The sequence below is a fragment of the Pongo pygmaeus genome, chromosome 15 (genome assembly GCF_028885625.2).
Source record: "Pongo pygmaeus isolate AG05252 chromosome 15, NHGRI_mPonPyg2-v2.0_pri, whole genome shotgun sequence".
Classification (NCBI taxonomy): domain Eukaryota; kingdom Metazoa; phylum Chordata; class Mammalia; order Primates; family Hominidae; genus Pongo; species Pongo pygmaeus.
In genome coordinates this window covers 87,897,435-87,915,494 of record NC_072388.2, presented here as the reverse complement: position 1 = coordinate 87,915,494, position 18,060 = coordinate 87,897,435, and the positions used below count along the sequence as shown (strand labels likewise).

The 18,060-nt window shown below is 35.8% G+C and overlaps 1 protein-coding gene across 4 annotated transcripts in view; it reads right to left on the bottom strand.

Moving 5' to 3' along the window:
• Window positions 1-847: 847 nt before the first annotated feature.
• Window positions 848-18,060, bottom strand: part of TTC8 (tetratricopeptide repeat domain 8) — a 61,174-nt gene continuing 43,961 nt past the window's right edge. For all 4 annotated transcript variants that reach the window (XM_054447784.2, XM_054447778.2, XM_054447780.2 and 1 more), the window contains 6 exons: window positions 17,486-17,596; window positions 8,622-8,761; window positions 7,099-7,273; window positions 6,370-6,492; window positions 3,725-3,808; window positions 848-1,542 (listed from right to left, as the gene is read on the bottom strand). In XM_054447784.2, coding sequence (XP_054303759.1) covers window positions 1,426-1,542; window positions 3,725-3,808; window positions 6,370-6,492; window positions 7,099-7,273; window positions 8,622-8,761; window positions 17,486-17,596 — 750 coding nt within the window. In that variant the 3' untranslated portion in view covers window positions 848-1,425. The remainder of the gene's footprint in view (window positions 1,543-3,724; window positions 3,809-6,369; window positions 6,493-7,098; window positions 7,274-8,621; window positions 8,762-17,485; window positions 17,597-18,060) is intronic.

Genomic DNA, 18,060 nt, shown 5'->3' with positions numbered 1-18,060 from the left:
ATGAAATGAATTCATTCCCATAAAGAGCTTAGAACAGTGGGCATATTTAACATCCTCAGTAAATGTTCAGCCATTCTTATTAGCTCTTATTTTAAATTAAGAAAATGATTCACATTATACTGTTTGAATCTAAATATTGACTACAATATTAGGAAATGTGATAGTACCTGAGGAAATCCTCAAGGGCTAAATAAGCACTAACACATCACAGAGAACCAAGAAAGTTCAAGTCTAAGGTGCAGGAACAAGACCTTGGGCTGCAGCCATGGATGTGACGCAGGGCCTTGCTTTCTTGTCTGTAGTGAATTCTAGCCTTGAGCAAGCTATCATTCCTTGAATTCAATTTTTTTGTTCTGTCAGTTGACTATACAATTTATACAAATCCGAACAGAACAGACGTATCTATCAAATAGTTTTCATGAAGTTAAAAAAAATGAAAAATAACATGGAGATCCCGAAGTCCAAAGTATGAGTTTGAGTGGTCCTGTCCCATTAACACATTTCCTTATGTGAACACTTTAATGAGAGTTTCACTAAATAAGGCAGAGAAAAGTTCAAGAGCCTTTCTAAGGCTGCTATGCCATGCATGGCACTGGAAAATTGCTGACTTCCGTGCTGTGGCTGACCAGAAGTGGGACTCCTGGCCTGTGACTCTATTTCTAATCTGAATATTCTTATATTAATAATGTGACATCCCATAAATCACTTTTTAGGAAAAAATAGAATTGGTGGTACATCATTTGAAATAAAATTAAAATAATGATGATTTCTAAAATTACTGGACTTCTGTAAAACGTGTTTCACCTGAGATGACTAAAATAAAAACTCATAAAAAATAATGAAATGATGGTGTTTTACACACTGATTTATTTTAAAGCTTAATAGGAAATCACAAAGTATTTAATAAAAAATAGTTTTAAATACATTTTTAAAGTCTTAAGGAAAGTCTCTGTTTACAATCCTCCCACCTCCACCTCCCAAGTAGCTGGGACTATAGGCACATGCCACCACACCTGGCTTAAAGGTGCACTTTTAATGGCAGATTTCAGACTCCTTAAGCTACATGATGGCTAATAGTCAGCTTAAGGACTTAAAAAATGTACATTTATAAAACATTGAGGAAATTCACCAAAATGTTTTGTAAACATTATAAACAAACATCTACTATATAATGTGGGAGAAAGTTTCAAGATCTATTTAGAAAGGTTTAAATCCTGTATTTTATAATATTATTTTATAAAGTTACTATTACTATGAAATTTGCATTATACATTCTGTGTCACCCTTATGTGTCACCTTCACTAATATCAAGGACAAGTTTGTTAAAATATACATATTACACTATATACATACATACACAGACATAGTACTTTTTTCCTCTTGCATAATGCCACTTCATACGAACATATGTGGTCTAAGGAACAATCAGAGCATAGCAAAATGCTGCCTTAATTGTTTAATTAAATGTTGTGTGTCCACATGGTCTGGAAATGCTGCTTCAGACTTCTGCACAGCAACATAGCTTCTCTGCAGATCTCCAATCTGCAAAAAATACAAGAATAAGGCCATAGAATGAGATCAGAAAAAAATGAGTAAGGAAGTAAAAAAGAAAATAAGACACAGTATCTGCATGCTGTAGAAATTCAAAGAGTTCTTTATTTTAACAAACCCACAACTAACATCATAACTCAAAGGGTTCTTAAAGGCAAATTGCTTAACTATGCTACTTTGATTTTAGAATTCTAGATTATAATTCAATCTTGAAAAATATGTGAGAAAGATAAAATAACCAATTATATAAATAATTTACAGCTGTCTGGTAATGAATTTAGAAACCTATGTTTTCTTTTCCTGTCACTGATGATAATATTATAAACGTAAAATGACATTTACATGCTGAAATAGCCAGCTCTAGATAGCTCAGAAAACTTAAAGAAAACTACCTGTAAGGTACCACAAAGAAAAATATATTTTGATTAGAGTTGTTACCTTTTAGACAGAAAATTTAAGCAAAAACTCCTGTATTTAAGGCATAATAACATGTTTTGAGAGGTTTTAAGTGGTGCTGGCACAATAATGTTGGGAAAATATCTGGTTTTAAAAGTTTACAAAGGATGTCTCTGATTTTCAATGAACTTTATATTAATTCCCAAAGAAAAACACACATACTGTCTGAACGTATCCTTTTTATTGATACATAATAACTTATATTTATGAGGTACATGCAATATTTTGATACAAGCATACAAGGTATAATGATCAAATCAGGGTAACTGGGGTATCCGTCACATCAAACATTTATAATTTCTTTGTGTTGGGAATATTTCAAATCTTCTAGCTATTTTGGGATATATAATAAATTATTAATTATAGTCTGAGTATATCTTGATTCATGGATACGTTCCAAAAAGGAAGAGCCTTTTTCGTGTATACACTCAAAAAATCTAGATAAATTCTGGTAGATTTCTGGTAACAATATATATGTATTAAAACAGAAATTAAGTTTCCTTTTTTAAATCATAGCACTTCTTTTTAATATACTGCTTTCTGTTATGGAAGTATAGCCTTTTGCTTAAAGAAGATATCTCATTTGAATTATATATTATTAAAATGTGATGCTATTCCCGAGTAAGCCAGCCCTCTTGGGGGTTTAACTAACTAAGCAGTAGCACAGTACAGTGGGAAACACATGGACACCATTGGGATCTGGGTGTGAATCTGAAATCTGCCACTGCCAAGGGATGCAGAAATGGAACCTCTTTAAGCCTTGGGTTCCATTAGAAATTAAGCTGCTTGAGGTACAGGTTTTTGTCTTTTACTCATCATTACATCCTCTGTGCCAAAAACAGGGCCTGGTATACAGCAAAGGCTCAATAAACAGAACATCAGTCATGAAAAAAATGAGTGAGGAAGGCGGGGTAGTTGGGAGAATTAGAGAAAGTATCTAAAGCACCTAGAATAGTGGCTGGTACTTACAGGTGCTCAATAATTACAACTCATGAATGACAGTTTATTTTATTTTCGATACAGAAATGACAGTGTAGATGACTTCATATTTATGCTATGAAGAATAACATCTTTATAAATATCTTACGCTCTATCAAGACCCTAATTTATATCACAAATATTTTTAGCCATTTCCTTATTCTCAAAACAGACTCACCTTCCAAGTACAAGCTAGTTATTAGATGTCTTTTGCTTGTTTTCTTATTGTTAAAAATGGCACGTGGTTCCTTTTAGCTTTTGGATACTAACTGACTTGCAACACAGTATTAAGTTTTATTTCCCCCATATTCTTCATAGCTAAGATAGTTTTCACAATGGAATATCATTAATTTTACAGCAATTGTACCAGAAACTTGGTGGCAATATGATCTATAAATAATGCACAGGATTTTGTTGCTGTAAAAGCCAATAACTAAATACTTCCCAAACCAGGAGTTATTAAGTGAGTATTTCTTCGATGACTAAATGCCATATTTCAAAACATAAAATAATTCTATAATCTACAATGGAGTTTAATCAATATTCAGCAATAAATTAAAAGTTTTAAAAACTGTCCCTTGAAGTAAAGATGTATAAATAAATACAGTAATTAAGAGTTTTAAAAAGTCATTTCTTTCAGGAAGATGAGGTTAGAATTTCCTCATTTATTTGTACTTTTTTTAAAACAAAGAAAAAAAAAGAACAGATCAGATGATAAATTAATAAAGAAAGAGAATACCTTATCAGAGATTGTTGCAAAATTAAAATGCGGTTCATACATATGGGGTGCTAATGATGATGCAGTTTCTAATAGTGCCCGTGCCTGTGTATAAAAATAAAGAAAAGAAAAACCAGAGGCGTATGAACATACATCAGCACTATATTTGTGATTTTTTTTTTTGGTAAAAGAATTCTTTACCTATGACAGGACTTAAATAACATGAGCCTGTGATAAATACAGACAACATTCCTCATGAAATACAATGACTTCATGAAATACAATTAACTACCGATACCTTGCCAAAATTCTGTTAATCATAAATGCTTTATAAGACACAGAAAATAAGAGAACTGAAAATTCAGAGTACATTTAAAGTTATCTGAGAACCAATGTTCTCTTAAAGTTTATATTTCAATATGACATACAATTTGAAATACAATCTTCGCAATACTACAACTTTCTTCTTAATCTAGTTTTTACTTCTGTTGATTGATTAAGCAGGCTCTAATTACCTGTTCTTTAATGTAATAACAACCAAAAAAACCACTGTAAATTTCAAAGCCCAAAATTCTGTGCTGGATGACAGTGAGCAAGTATTTAATATAGTGCTGATTAGTTTTGTTAGTGAGACAGCAATTGAATATGACAAGCTTTCTGTTCTCTAAGACACTCAAAATATAACATTCACATGATTTTTTTGCGATCATAGGATCATACAATGCAGAGACCAGTGAGTAGCATGAGATGCTTATACATCATTAAGACCACAAATTCAACATTACAAGCTGCTAACAACCCCTCAACTTGTAGCTACATCTAAAACTTCTATCCATGACCCTGAAGACAAATTTGTATACCTTTTTTAATGGAAAACAAAATGATATCAGCTAATATAGAATGAAAGATATAATTTTTAATAAAATGAAGTTCATATTATGAAATCTTTCACCAAAACATTTCAAGTCAATTGCATGCTAGAGAAACTACAGTAAGTAAGAGGAAAAGAAAATCACCAACATGGGAACAGAGAAAAATCACAAAAATCACTTGTTTCATCATATGAATACAGGCAAAGTTCCTGACAAAACAAGTGTCCATTTTAGAACAGTCTGTAAACTACAAATCCATCTTCCTTACTTTGGGAGAATTTATGCAATAAATTCATCCAATGACCTTTCTTTCCTCGTTGTTGTTAAAAGTTTATCATTGTGCTTAGAAGACCAGGCTACTGTACTGGCATGCTGTTCGCCATGTCTGTGACCTCTGGTAAAGTTACTCACCCTCCTCAAGCCTCCGTTTCTTTATCTCCAAAGTGGGGAATGTAATAATATTTGCCCTTGATTGCCACTAACATTGTATGAACATATTTAGAATTTTAAACTTTTTGTTTTACATATATCATTATAATAATACAATTTATTAAGCATCTACCAAGTGCTCCATCCTATGCTTCTACTATGCCAAGTGCATGATCAAACAATCCCTTCAAATCACTACTGTTACACTCTATTTTATGTATCATCCATTCGTTCCACAAATACTGACTGAGCATCTACCACATGGCAGGTACTGTTTCTGATGCCAGGAATATAACAGTTACACGACAGATATGGTCACTCTTTTCATGCAGCTGACATTCTACATCCTACACATAAATATGAAAATATCTGATAAAGTGGTAAATACTGTGAAGTAAAAAAGTAAGAGATGTGATAACACCCAAGGGCTCTTTTAGATTGATGGGGGAGATGACCTTTCTAAGGAGGTGGCATTTAATCTAAGACCTGAATGACAAGAAAGAAATTTGTCATTGCAAGATCTGAAGGAAGAACACTCCAAAGGCCCTAAAGGAAGACAGAGCACTGTCTGTCTGCAGAGCAGCAAGGCAGCGATGTGTCTGCAAGTCAGTGGGAAAGAAGGAGTGGCAAAAGATGTGGTCTGAGAGGGAGCCAGAGGCCAGGTCACGTGGGGCCTCATAGGCCACGGTCATGGTTTCAAGTCCAGATTTTATTTCAAGTTGAAGGAGAAGGCACTAGAGGATTTTAAACAAAATAGTATTAAACAGTCTTCATTTAAAAAAAAATCTCTCAGGTTGTTCTGAGAAGAGTGTGTCATAGAGTGCACTTCCTTGCTGATGTCAGTGGAAACAAAAAGACCAGCTAGGAGGCTCTCATAGTAGTCCATGCAAGAGATGAGAACAGTCTGAAGAAGGGTCGTGGGAATGCAGAAAGGTGGCCAGGCTCAGAATGTGATGGGACTCTGAGGTCAGAATGACAGGGCTTGCTGAATATGATGTGGGCGCAGGTGTGGCAGGGGGAAGCAATAAAAAAAAGAGAGGTTTCAGGGGTGGCTCAAAGGATTTTGACTTGAGCAGTTATGTAGTAGACAGGGGATGGTGACTGGTAGAACATTTCACTAAGATAGGGTAGACTGGGGAGGCTCAGATTTGTCCTAATAAAATCAAACGTTCTATTTTGGACTCAGAATGGTTAAGTAACTTGTCCCAAGGTCACACAGCTAATAGACAACAGAGCTGGGATTCAAATCCACGCCTGTCAGATTCTAGAGCTCATTTTAAAATAACATATGCTGTAACGCTACCACACGACAACTTTTCTCTGAAGAAAGCAGATGGCCCAGCGTGCCGCTGCCAGTTCACTGACCTGTTCAACGTGGCCCTTCCGCATCTCCAGCACAGCCAGGTTGTTGTAGGCCTCGGCGTGGTGGTTGTTGTTGACCAGAGCCAGCCTGAAGCACTGATGGGCCAAATTTGTATCTCCTATTCCCTACAAAAGAAAGCCCATGTTCACACCCATGGGTCCATTTACTTCCTCCTCCCTTCTTTCCTCTGAGGTATCTCTTCTGCTACCAGACAAAAAGCATCAAGTACCATACAATTATAGAAGTCAACGTGAATTCTACATAAGTGGATTTAACCTGAGAATATAAAATGAGCCACAATGACTCCTAGAAACTTCTAAATTGCCCCGTAAGACTACAGCCAAACCTGAATTTAGGAAAATTCCTGAAAATTTCTTCAAACTAACTTTTTTGTTTGTTTTGAGACAGGGTCTCACACTTTGTCACCCAGGCTGGATTGCAGTGCTACGATCACAGCTCACTGCAGCCTTGACCTTCTAGGCCCAAGTGATCTTCCTGCCTCAGCCCTCAGAGTAGCTGGGACTACAGGTGTACACTACCACACCCAGCTAATTTTTAAATTTTTTGTAGAGACAGAGTCCCACTATGTTGCACAGGGTTGTCTCAAACTCCTGGGCTCAAGCAATCCTCCTGCTTCAGCCTCCCAAAATGCTGGAATTATAGGCATGAGCCACTGTGTCTGGCTCAAACCAACTTTCTATAACAGAAATTATATCAGTAAGACAACATACCACAGCTACATGTCCCAAGTTGTACCAGACATCAGCTGCCTCTTCTTCATTTTCAGCCAAAGAAAGGGCACGTTCAAATGAGGTCAGAGTCATATCATACTGCTGGGCATAGAAGCAACACAGCCCCAGATTGTTAAAAAGCTGGCCGTTATAAATGCCCATCTGCAGCAGCCGCCTTTTCAAAAAAGAACACACAAATTTTGGTGTCAGACCAACTTTGTAAGTTTTAAGACATATATATATATTTTACATAGTTAAAAATGAATTCATCTTGTGATTTTTGATACTCCTTAAGAATATAAATATGTGTTATAGTAAATGAAAAAATGTTTAAAGCAAATACAAACACCTCTCTTTTATAATGGTACTAGTCATGGGGAGTGTGTCTAGAGACAAAGACAAACAACTGATCTAAGTTTTCTCCCCAAATGCTTTGTTAGAGAACCAAAATAAGAAATAGTCACAAAAAGTAAAGCCCATGCACTTCAGCTTTATAAAGTTTTGCTGCCCATAGGGTAAATTCCTAAAACCTAATCTAATTTGAGGACTGCGTTTAGCATTAACCTCTACGTTTTCAGCTCAGTTGGATCCCATTTTTGGCTCTCTGTACTTTGTGCTTCAGCTGTGTCTACTGAACTCCAGTGAGCTTCCACTGAGGAAGACAAGACCATCAGTGGATCCTTACATTATCCACTTAGCTTTCACACTGCAGCTCAAGAGCCCCATTTGCTTCTATGCATAATTAATCCCATGGGACAAAGGACAAGCGAGTTCATATAAGCAAATGAAAATCCAGCCCAGCTGCCGTGAGAAACCCATGACCCACTTTGGGGGTTGGGGAGTAGAGTCAGCTGCAGGTGCACAGAATAGTGTTCTTATTATTACATTTTATGCCCCAACACATATTTGGAAAGAACCCTTGTCAGCTGCCAGTCATCTCTTCCTATATTACCCAAGGGCTAAAGAGGAAATCATAATTTAAAAATTAATTTCAGAAGTCATATGTAGGATGAAATAAGTACTTAAAAGAGAATCAGTGAATATAATTTATTTAGACTGAAAAAATATTGGGACAAGAACTGACAATGCTGCACAAAACAGGTGATTCTGTTTCAGGTCCTCATCAAGGTTCAGAACATGGGGCCAAATGCTCTTTGCAAATCTTTTCACCTTTCAATTTCAGTGTCTTTATGTTTAATGGTATTAACGGAGGCAATGATGATGAGAAGTTTTAAGTAACTATTAAACTTATTGGTTGATGACAAAATGGCTAACACATACAATGACAATAAGGTTTAAAACTCAGTCAGTTGTCCAGTGTGTTTCTGCAAGATGCCAGACATCTGCATGTTTCCAAATTATTGGATGTCACTTCAATGCTCATTATACACCTCGGTGTTGAAATTTTAGTTTCATAAAGACATGGCCTATACCTTATTTCTCTATACTTTCATTCCATCTTTCTTATTATTTTATCAATATTTCACAGGAAAGTGGCTCTACGAATTGGATGTGAAGTGCACCTGTAAAATCGGAGAGCTATTTCTGGCTGATCAGAATAGAAGTGGTTGCTTCCAATGCATGCGATGGCTTCCACATGAGTATTGTCTTGTTTCAAAACTTCTTTGTAGTATTCGGCTGCTGATGACATATTGTTCATTTCCTATTCTCCATCAACAGAGAAGAGCAATATTTTATTAATATTGGAGAAGAAATTATTTTTTTCTGACTGATTTAAGTCCATTCATTCAGTAAGTATTTATTGAGAGGCTACCATGTGCCAGACTCCATTCTAGACCCTGGGGATACAATATGAACAAAAAGAGAAAGTCACTGTCCTCAGGGAGGTGACATCTGGTATGAAAGGCAAACAAATATGTAATATAAGAGAAGGTTAAGTGCTGTGAAGAAAAACAGAGCAGGAGAGAGAGAGCAGGGAGAGTGTGCTTCAGAAGGGGTGGCGGAAGGGGCCACTTTGGAGGAGGTGCTATTTGAAAAGACCTGAGTGAAGTGAAGGATCAAGCCCTAAGCATATCTGGGGGAAGCTCACTCTGGACAGAGGGAAGAGCAAATGTATGAGCCTGAGAGGGTAACGTGCTTGTCACATATGAAGAACCACACCAAGGTAAATGAGGCTGGGAAGAGGGAAAGTGGCACAAAAGGAGATGAGAGGCAGCCAGGGCCTTTGTAAGCCATGGTGAGAGCTTCAGATTTTTTTTTCTAGTTGAGAGAAATCCATTAGGAGAGGAATAACAATCATATTTGCATTTTGAAAGAATAACTTGACTGCTGCATGCTAGACATACCAAAATAGGAAAGAGTGGTAGCAGGAAAATCAAGAGTCCAGGAAAGAAAAGACAGCAACCAAGACCAAGCTTAGAAATACATACAAAATGAAAAACTAAATAAACCTTCTATAGTTATTATATATTCTTTCTAAAATACTGATAATCATAAATGTATGCATCTAATGTTATCAATGAATGTTATATTTCTCAAGTGCACCTTCAAGGCCCTGTTCAGGCTCCACATCCTTCATGAAGATTTCCCTAATGCCTTCACTTCACACAGCTGTCTTCTACCTCTCAACTTACATGGTGTTTATTATGTGAACTCGTTCTCATTAGAGAAGGACTCATACTTTTCATTAAATTTTAATCATATCAAATATAAGAGACTCTATTGATTGTAAGAAGCACCATGCAGTGCTTTTTTTAAACAGAATTTTTATTTGATCCTCACTGATATTTAGACATACTCATACACAGATTGCATCACAGATCACTCTTTTGCATACTTTGCGGTAAGAACGTTTAAAATCCACTTTTAATATTTCTTAAAAGTGCTCCACTATTGTCTCCAAGATTTTCTTCCAACCTATGGACAGTCATTCTGCTGTGCTGATACCTGTGTTTTCTTGATTTTCTTGATCTTACCAGCAGGTGTCAACAAAAGCTTTCAGGCAACAACCCGTAATAATTACCAGGTTCACCATGCTCCAAGAGTAATTACCCAAGTTTCCATATAAGCAGACTATGACAACTACATAGCAACTGCCACTTGGCCATAAAAAGATGCTATCCATTTTAAGATGTATCTCAAGTTCAGAGATGTTAAAATGTGAAAAAAATGTGTTTTTTAGAGTCCACGAAATATGGTAAATTCCTTTAGAGCAAGATCATATGTGCCATTTCTTAGCACAAAATTTAGTGTTCTAGAAACTGAAAAATTAATAAACAAGAATTAAACAACTCTAAAAAATGTTCTTAGCTTCTCATGTTTCCATTAGAACAGAGGTTCTCAAATGTTTTGGTCTAAGATTCCTTTTAAACTGTTAAAAATTGCTGAGAAGAAGTTTTGTTTATGTAAGTTATATAGATTAATATTAGAAATTGCAACTGAGCTATCTTTAAACATTTACTTATTAATTCATTCTAAATAACACACAATAAACCTATTACATGTTCACATACATAACATTTTTATGAAAAATAATAAGCACTTCTGAGTGGAGAAAGTCTGTAGGTTGTACAACTATGTTTGTGACAGGGTAGATTAGTCTGTTTAACCCAGAGAGAGAAGGTTGTTAAGTACTTTTGAGCATAGGTCTAAAGCCAAAAGCTCCACTTCTGCTTTTATCTGTAATCAAGCTAATGGTTTGACCTCCATTTGTCTAAATCTTGTATCTCTCTCTCAGTTGGTTCTCAACATGGAGGAACAGGGATGTAACTTATCAGTCCTGTAAAACCCTAACAAAACATTCACCAGTTGACCCAAATCTATGCTTTATATATATTTCTTCATGTGCTTTATATTTGAAATTCTTTTTCAAAGCCAACAGCATCCCACAGTGCTAGGCTTCAGTGTTACAGCTTCCAAAGGTGGCAATACCCAATGCAAAGAAGGCTCAAGCCTCAATAATCCAGTTGGTTCAAGACTTTGGGTTCTATAAAATTACTTTTGAATACTTGTATACTTAATCAATGGACACAGAAATTAATTTATGTAATCTTGAGGAATTTTAGACTGAAACACCTATTGTACTGACAACCTCATATGTAGTTTTTCAATTAAGTTTTATAAACTTATAAAATACGTGCTTATGCTAAATAAATGTAAACCTTACAAAAGGGTACAAAATTAAAAGTAAATGCCCCGTCCCCAAATTCCAGTAGGCAGAGGCTCTGTTAATAGTTTCTTGAGTATTGTTCAGGAAATTTTGTTCATACATAAGCATACATATGGGTGTGCATATTTTAACCATAAACAGAATCACTCTATACATTCTAATATACGGTTTGTTTTTTCACTCTCAGTGTCTTGACTCTTTCCATATCAAAACCAAAAGCTTTACATCATATTTTTAAATAATACTTCTGCATAGTGTTCCATCAATACATAGACCATAACTTATTAAACCAGTCCCTTTTTGTTCAAGCATATGTTTCCTTTTTTTTTTTTAACCAAAATAGATACTATAAAGACATCTTTGTACAGATCTTTGTGCACTTGTATGAAAATATTCTTAAGGAAAATTCCTAGAAGTAATATGGCCAAGTCAAAGAGCATGCACATTTTAAAATATCATCAATAATTGCAAACAACTTCCAAATGTTCATACATGGAGCTTGTTTCTCTACACCCTTGGCAACACTAGATAACATAGAACTTCTTCATCTTTGCTGATCTGATTGAGTGAAAAATGGCTTATCACTGTTGTTTTAGTTTTTTATATCTTTAATTATGACAGAGGTTAGGCATTTAACACATCAGATATTATGTATATTTCTCTTTCTGTGAACTGCCAATTCATATTTTTTGTCTGTTCTTCTATCTTATCCTATCTTTTGTCCCTCCACGATTGTGTGTATGAGAGTCTTGGGTGGAACACTGCCCTCCTGGACACAGGAGAGCTGGAGGCTGAGGTGTGGCTCAAGAATCCCTGGGCACTGACTGTGTTCTATTCCAGATGAAAAGAACCTGTGTTGATCTTGACCATAGTTCAAAAACACCAGAAGGCTCAGTGTTTATAAACATTCTCTTCAGAGGAAAAGTATAGATGGCTTAATTAAGTTCTTCCAAATAGGTGTCACCAAGCCCTAAGTACAAAAGGGGGGTGGTATAGTCAATGCAGCTAGAACTTGGTTGTTGTCTCATCTCTGTGGTGATTTTACTTTCATGGAGAGGGTCAATGGCCACTGTGTAGGCTGAAAGGAAACAACAGCCTAAGGAAAAGCCACACCATGACATGGAAATACCTCGTTTCCATGTTTACATTCTTGACTAAATAGATGAGAATGTGTGTGTGTGTGTGTATGTGTGTGTGTGTGTGTGTGTGTTTAAATCTCCCATTTTCAGCAATTTTTAAGCAATGTTTGGTTTGAGGAAATCAAAAGCAGTCTTTTGTCTGTCCCAGGTATGCCAACTATTTTCCCTGTTTGATATTTTTATCTTTTGTTTTGTTGTATAGGGGTTTGGTTTCTATTTTTCATTTTTGACATTTAGAAAGTTTAACTTTTACATTCTCAAATTTATCAATCTTCGCTATTATGGCTTTCTGACTTTGTGTCATGATTAGAAAAATCTTCCTCATTCCAATTTATACAAATAATTCATCTGTGTTTTCTTCTGGAACTTTCAATGTTTTATTTTTTGAAGTTTTAAATTTTTAAAGTTTTAAATCTGGCAGTAATTAATAGAATAAATCATTACTCATCCAGCTGTATTTTTAAACTATTTATTAAATAACCAAGTAATGCAATTGGCTTAATAGGCCATCTTTATCACATCTTAAATTTTCATATATATGAACACACATTGACTCTATTTTGTTTCTTTATTCCTTTATCAGATTTGTTCAAATTTTACTAGTTCTAGAATAGATTTTATTAATGTAGACTTAAAATTACGTTTTCAACTATATAAATGCCACTTCAAGTATATAATAAATTTGGTATCGAGTGATTTTTACAGTGGTTATTTTTTATCCAAATCAAAAAATGTAGACACAAAATCTATAATTACATTTTTAAATTATTATCATTATTATTAAAATTTTTATTTTTGAGATGGAGTTTCACTCTTGTTGCCCAGACTGGAGTGCAATGGCACGATCTTGGCTCACCGCAACCTCCGCCTCCACGTTTCAAGCAATTCTCCCGCCTCAGCCTCCCGAGTAGCTAGTATTACAGGCATGCGACATCAAGCCAGGCTAATTTTGTATTTTTAGTAGAGACAAGGTTTCTCCATATTGGTCAGGCTGCTCTTGAACTCCAGACCTCAGGTGATCTGCCCACCTCTGCATCCCAAAGTTCTGGGATTAAAATAAAATTAAATAACTGCAGAAAATGAATGCTGCAGTAGTTTTCAAATTTTGTTCTGCAACAGAATCAATCACCTAGTGGGCTTGCTAAAAATCCAGATGCCTGAGTCCCACCTTCCAGGACTTCTGATTCAGAGGAGGAGGATGGGTCATACTTCCCATCCACTCCCAAGGTAATTTCATACACAGTAAAGTTTGAAGACCCCTAGAATAACATTTCCAGGGTAAGGTTTTTAATTGCAAATGCCTTTCAACAAAGAACGGCTAAAATTAAGACCTGTCTTTCAAATGAATAAACAAAATACCTCAGGAAAAACTGAAACTACCAATGAAGAAATCTGGCAAGGATAAATCATTTTAAACAAACAATGAACAATAAGCAGTTCAACATATTCATCCTAAAATAGACAATATTTAAAAGATATCTTCAACAATGAAAGATAAATAAAAAGAAGAGAACATAAAAGGAATGGAATCCCTCCAGGCAGGGCCAAACATGATGTATGTAACAAAAACCCTAAAGGCACACACAGTGCAGGCTGCGATGCTAAAACCAATTTACTGATTAACTGGACATTTACTCTCTCATGAAGAGAAAAATAATACACTGGAAATCTGACTTTGGTGTGGTAAACCTTGACATAAGGGAAATTAGCTATGGAAATTCAAGGCAAAAGACTGAAATACTGCCACCAACTATTTCAAGTCTGTGCTTAGTCCTTGATCACTCTATTTGTGCATGATTGTCCCTACAGCTAAGATGCTTTCCTCTCCACTCCTTTCTTCCTTCAAGTGTACAGTCAACTTAGAGCAGGGAAAGGTTGAGAAAAGGAATCCACTCCAGAGCTACTCCGTATCACAGCCACAGCAACAGTGACTGTAACAGAGGCTTGGAAGGAATTCTTCCGACCAGCAAGCATGCAATAAAGATGTGATAGTTCTCTAGCTCTTTCTGCTAGCACTTCCTGCCTAAGAAGAGAGGGGCAAAAGGGTTGAAATGAGCAGAAGGCAAGGGCCTAAAGGTCAGAGCTCCAATTGCACTGGCATAGTCACCATCGGAATAAGCATGAATCCCACTGGTTAAGGTTGTTGGTCAAAGTTTTATTCATACTCAACTTAGAGTCCAGAATATTTTCATTGATTGATCAAAGGCTTCTGTTTATACATTTATAAAAATTACATTTCAAAAGGAAATCATAGTTTTTCTAGACAATGTTAAAATACTTTTATTTTAAAAGTAATGCATGTTTATTATGGAAAATCTAGAAAATACAGAAAGTATAAAAAAATTCATACACTATCACCTAGGTATAGAAGCTATTAATATATTCCATTCTTTTCTAATAAATTGATTTCAAAATATCATAACTAGCACTTTCAAGGAATTTCAAGAAAACAGAGATATGTCTGTTCAATATTACATTGGAAGTCCTAAGCAGTAAGACATATTTTTAAAAGTGGTAAAATAACTGAAAGGAAGAGATGAAACCATCTGTATTTGCAAATGATGATTGTTTTATTTACTTAGAATATCCAAGAGAACCTATGAACAAGATCTTAAAATTTAAAGAGTTGCTAGTATCAAAAAAACTTTTAAAAAGTAATACATTCCTATCTGCCAGAAATAATCAAATAGAAAATACAAGAGAAAAAATTAAGGATTCCATTCATACTTATACGTAGGAATACACCTGCATAGAAAAAAGTTAACATAGCAGGCCTGAGACCACTATTCTTAGAAAGGCCCATATCTGGGAATTTGGCTGGTTCTCTACATTGATATGAAATTTCCCCAAATGATAAGCGTAGCTTGCTACACCTAACCTCTTTGCATAAACAGTGTGGTTTGTGCTGAATGCCTGTTTACTTCTGGGAGTTTTTGCTGTGTGATAAACAGTGTGTGATTATATGACCAGCACCCAATAGTAACCATGGATACAGAGTCTCTAATGAGCTTCCCTGGTAGACATCACTTCTCATGAGTTGTCACAACTTGCTGCTGGAAGAATTAAGTGTGTCCTGTGTGACTCCACTGGGAGGGAGCTCTTGGAAGCTTGTACCTGGTTTCCTCTGAACTTTGCCCCAAGAGCTGTTTCCTTTTACTAATTTTACTTTGTATCCTTTTGCTGAAATAAATCATAGCAGTGAGTACAACTGCTGGCTGAGTCCTGTGAGTCCCAGTAAATCACTGAATCTCAGCGTGGTTTGGGGGACCCTTACACACCATCTTTCTGGAGATAATTACAAAATATTTGCTGAAGAACAAAAAAAGACCTAGGTAAATGGAGAGTTATATCATGATGGAGAATGGGAAGAAAGGCGGCCCACCCACCCACTCCCCATCATTCACACACTCAATGTAATTCCAATCAATATGCCTCCAGGGATTTTTATGGCTCTTGATAGGCCAATCCTACAATCAATATGGAAGAGCAAAGGGCCAGGAAAACCAACTGTAAACAAGAAGAAAAAGGTGGTAGAATTTGCCCAACTTGATATCATGAATTACTGTAAAACTATAGTAATTAGACAGCAGGGAAGATATCTCAACGGGACTTTTCATAGAATTTGACGACATGACTCTAAAATTTATAAGCATGATGCCAGAAGTTCGAGACCAGCCTGATCAACAAAGTAAGATCCCATTTCTGCAAAAAGTAAAAAAAAATTAGCTGGACATGGAGGCACAAGCCTGTAGTCCCAGCTACCCAGGAGGCTGACGTAGGATCACTGGAGCCTAAGAATTTGAAGGCTGCAGTGAGTTATGATTATGCCACTGCGATCCAGCCTGGGCAACAGAGTGAGAACCCATCTCTAAATATATATATATATATATATATATATATAGAGAGAGAGAGAGAGAGAGAGAGAATGTAATGTAATGTCAGTATCAATTTTTGTCCATTTGTGGAAGATATATTTTGGGGCTTTCTATTCTGTTCCATTGGATTGTTTGTCCATTCTTATACCAATGTTATAGCAATGCAAGAATCACCTAATACACCATCCAAGAAAGGATTAATTATCAGAATATAGAACTCAAATAACTCAACAAGAAAACAAGCAATCCAATTTAAATATGGATAAAAGACTTGAATAGACATTTCTCAAAAGAAGACATACAAATAGCCAACAGGTATATGAAAACATGCTCAACATCACTAATCATCAGGGAAATGTAAATCAAAACCACAATGAAATATCATCTCACCCCAGTTAGAAGGGCTATCATCAAAAAGACAAAAAATAACAAATGCTGGCAAGGATGTGAAGGCAGGGGAATGAATGCTCATACACTGTTGATGGGAATGCAAAGTAGTATAGTTGTTATGGAAAACAGTATGGAGGTTCCACAAAAAAACTCAAAATAGACCTACCATATGATCCAGCAATCCCACTGCTGAATATATATCCAAAAGAAAGGAAATCTGTATATCAAAGAGATATCCCATGTTTATTGCGGCACTATTCACAATAGCCAAGATGTGGAATCAACCTGAGTGTCCATCAGTGGATGAGTGGATAAAGAAAATGTGGTATACAGACACAATAAAGTAATATTGAGCCATAAAAAAGGATGAAATCCTGTCATTTGTAGGAACATGAATGGCATTGGAAGTCATTATGTTAAGTGAAATAAGCCAGGCACAGAAAGAAAAGTGCCGCATGTTCTCACTCATGCAGCAGCTAAAAAAGTGCATCTCACGGAGGTAAAAAGTAAAATTATGGTTACCAGAGGCTAGAAAGGATGTGGGGAGACTGGAGGATGAAGAGAAGTTGGTTAAGGGGTACAAAAATATTTAGACAGAAAGAATATGTTCTATTTGATAGTACAGTAGAGAAATTATGGTTAACAATAATTTATTGTATATTTCAAAATAGCTAGAAAAGAACTGTAATGTTCCCAACACAAAGAAAAGATAAATGTTTGAGGTGATAGATAACTCAATTACCCTGATTTGATCATTACACATTGTATACAAGAATTAAAATATCACACGTACCACAAAAATATGTACAACTATTGTGTATCAATAACAAAAAAATAATAATAACATGAATTACCCCATAGATTCTTGCAATTCCACAGAGCAGGGTTACTTCTCCTGGAAACTTATCTAAGCCTTGTTTGAAAAGATTTAAAGCAGTCACAGGTTGATCCAATGAGACATAAACCTAAAAACAAGATACGTTTCAATAAAAGTATAGGTTCTTAAAATAATAATATTTGTTATGACATTTATAATTATTGATTAGTAACAAATTATCTCCTAGATATTACAGTAAAGAATTTTGAGCTGGGTATGGTGGCTCACACCTGTATTCCCAGCATTTTGGGAGGCTGAGGTGGGTGGACTGCTTGAGACCAGGAGTTCGAGACCAGCCTGGGCAACACAGTGAAACCCCATCTCTACAAAAAATACAAAAATTAGCTGGGCATGCTGGCATGTGCCTGTAGTCCCAGCTACTTGGGAGGATCACTAGAGCCTGGGAGGTCAAGGCCTCAGTGAGCTGTGATCGCACTGCACTCCAGGCTGGGCAACAGAGTGAAACCCTGTCTTTAAAAAAAAAAAAAAAAAAAGAAGAAGAAAGAATTTTCAAAAATGTGCAGGATTAATTTTCAATAATGACGTTATAGT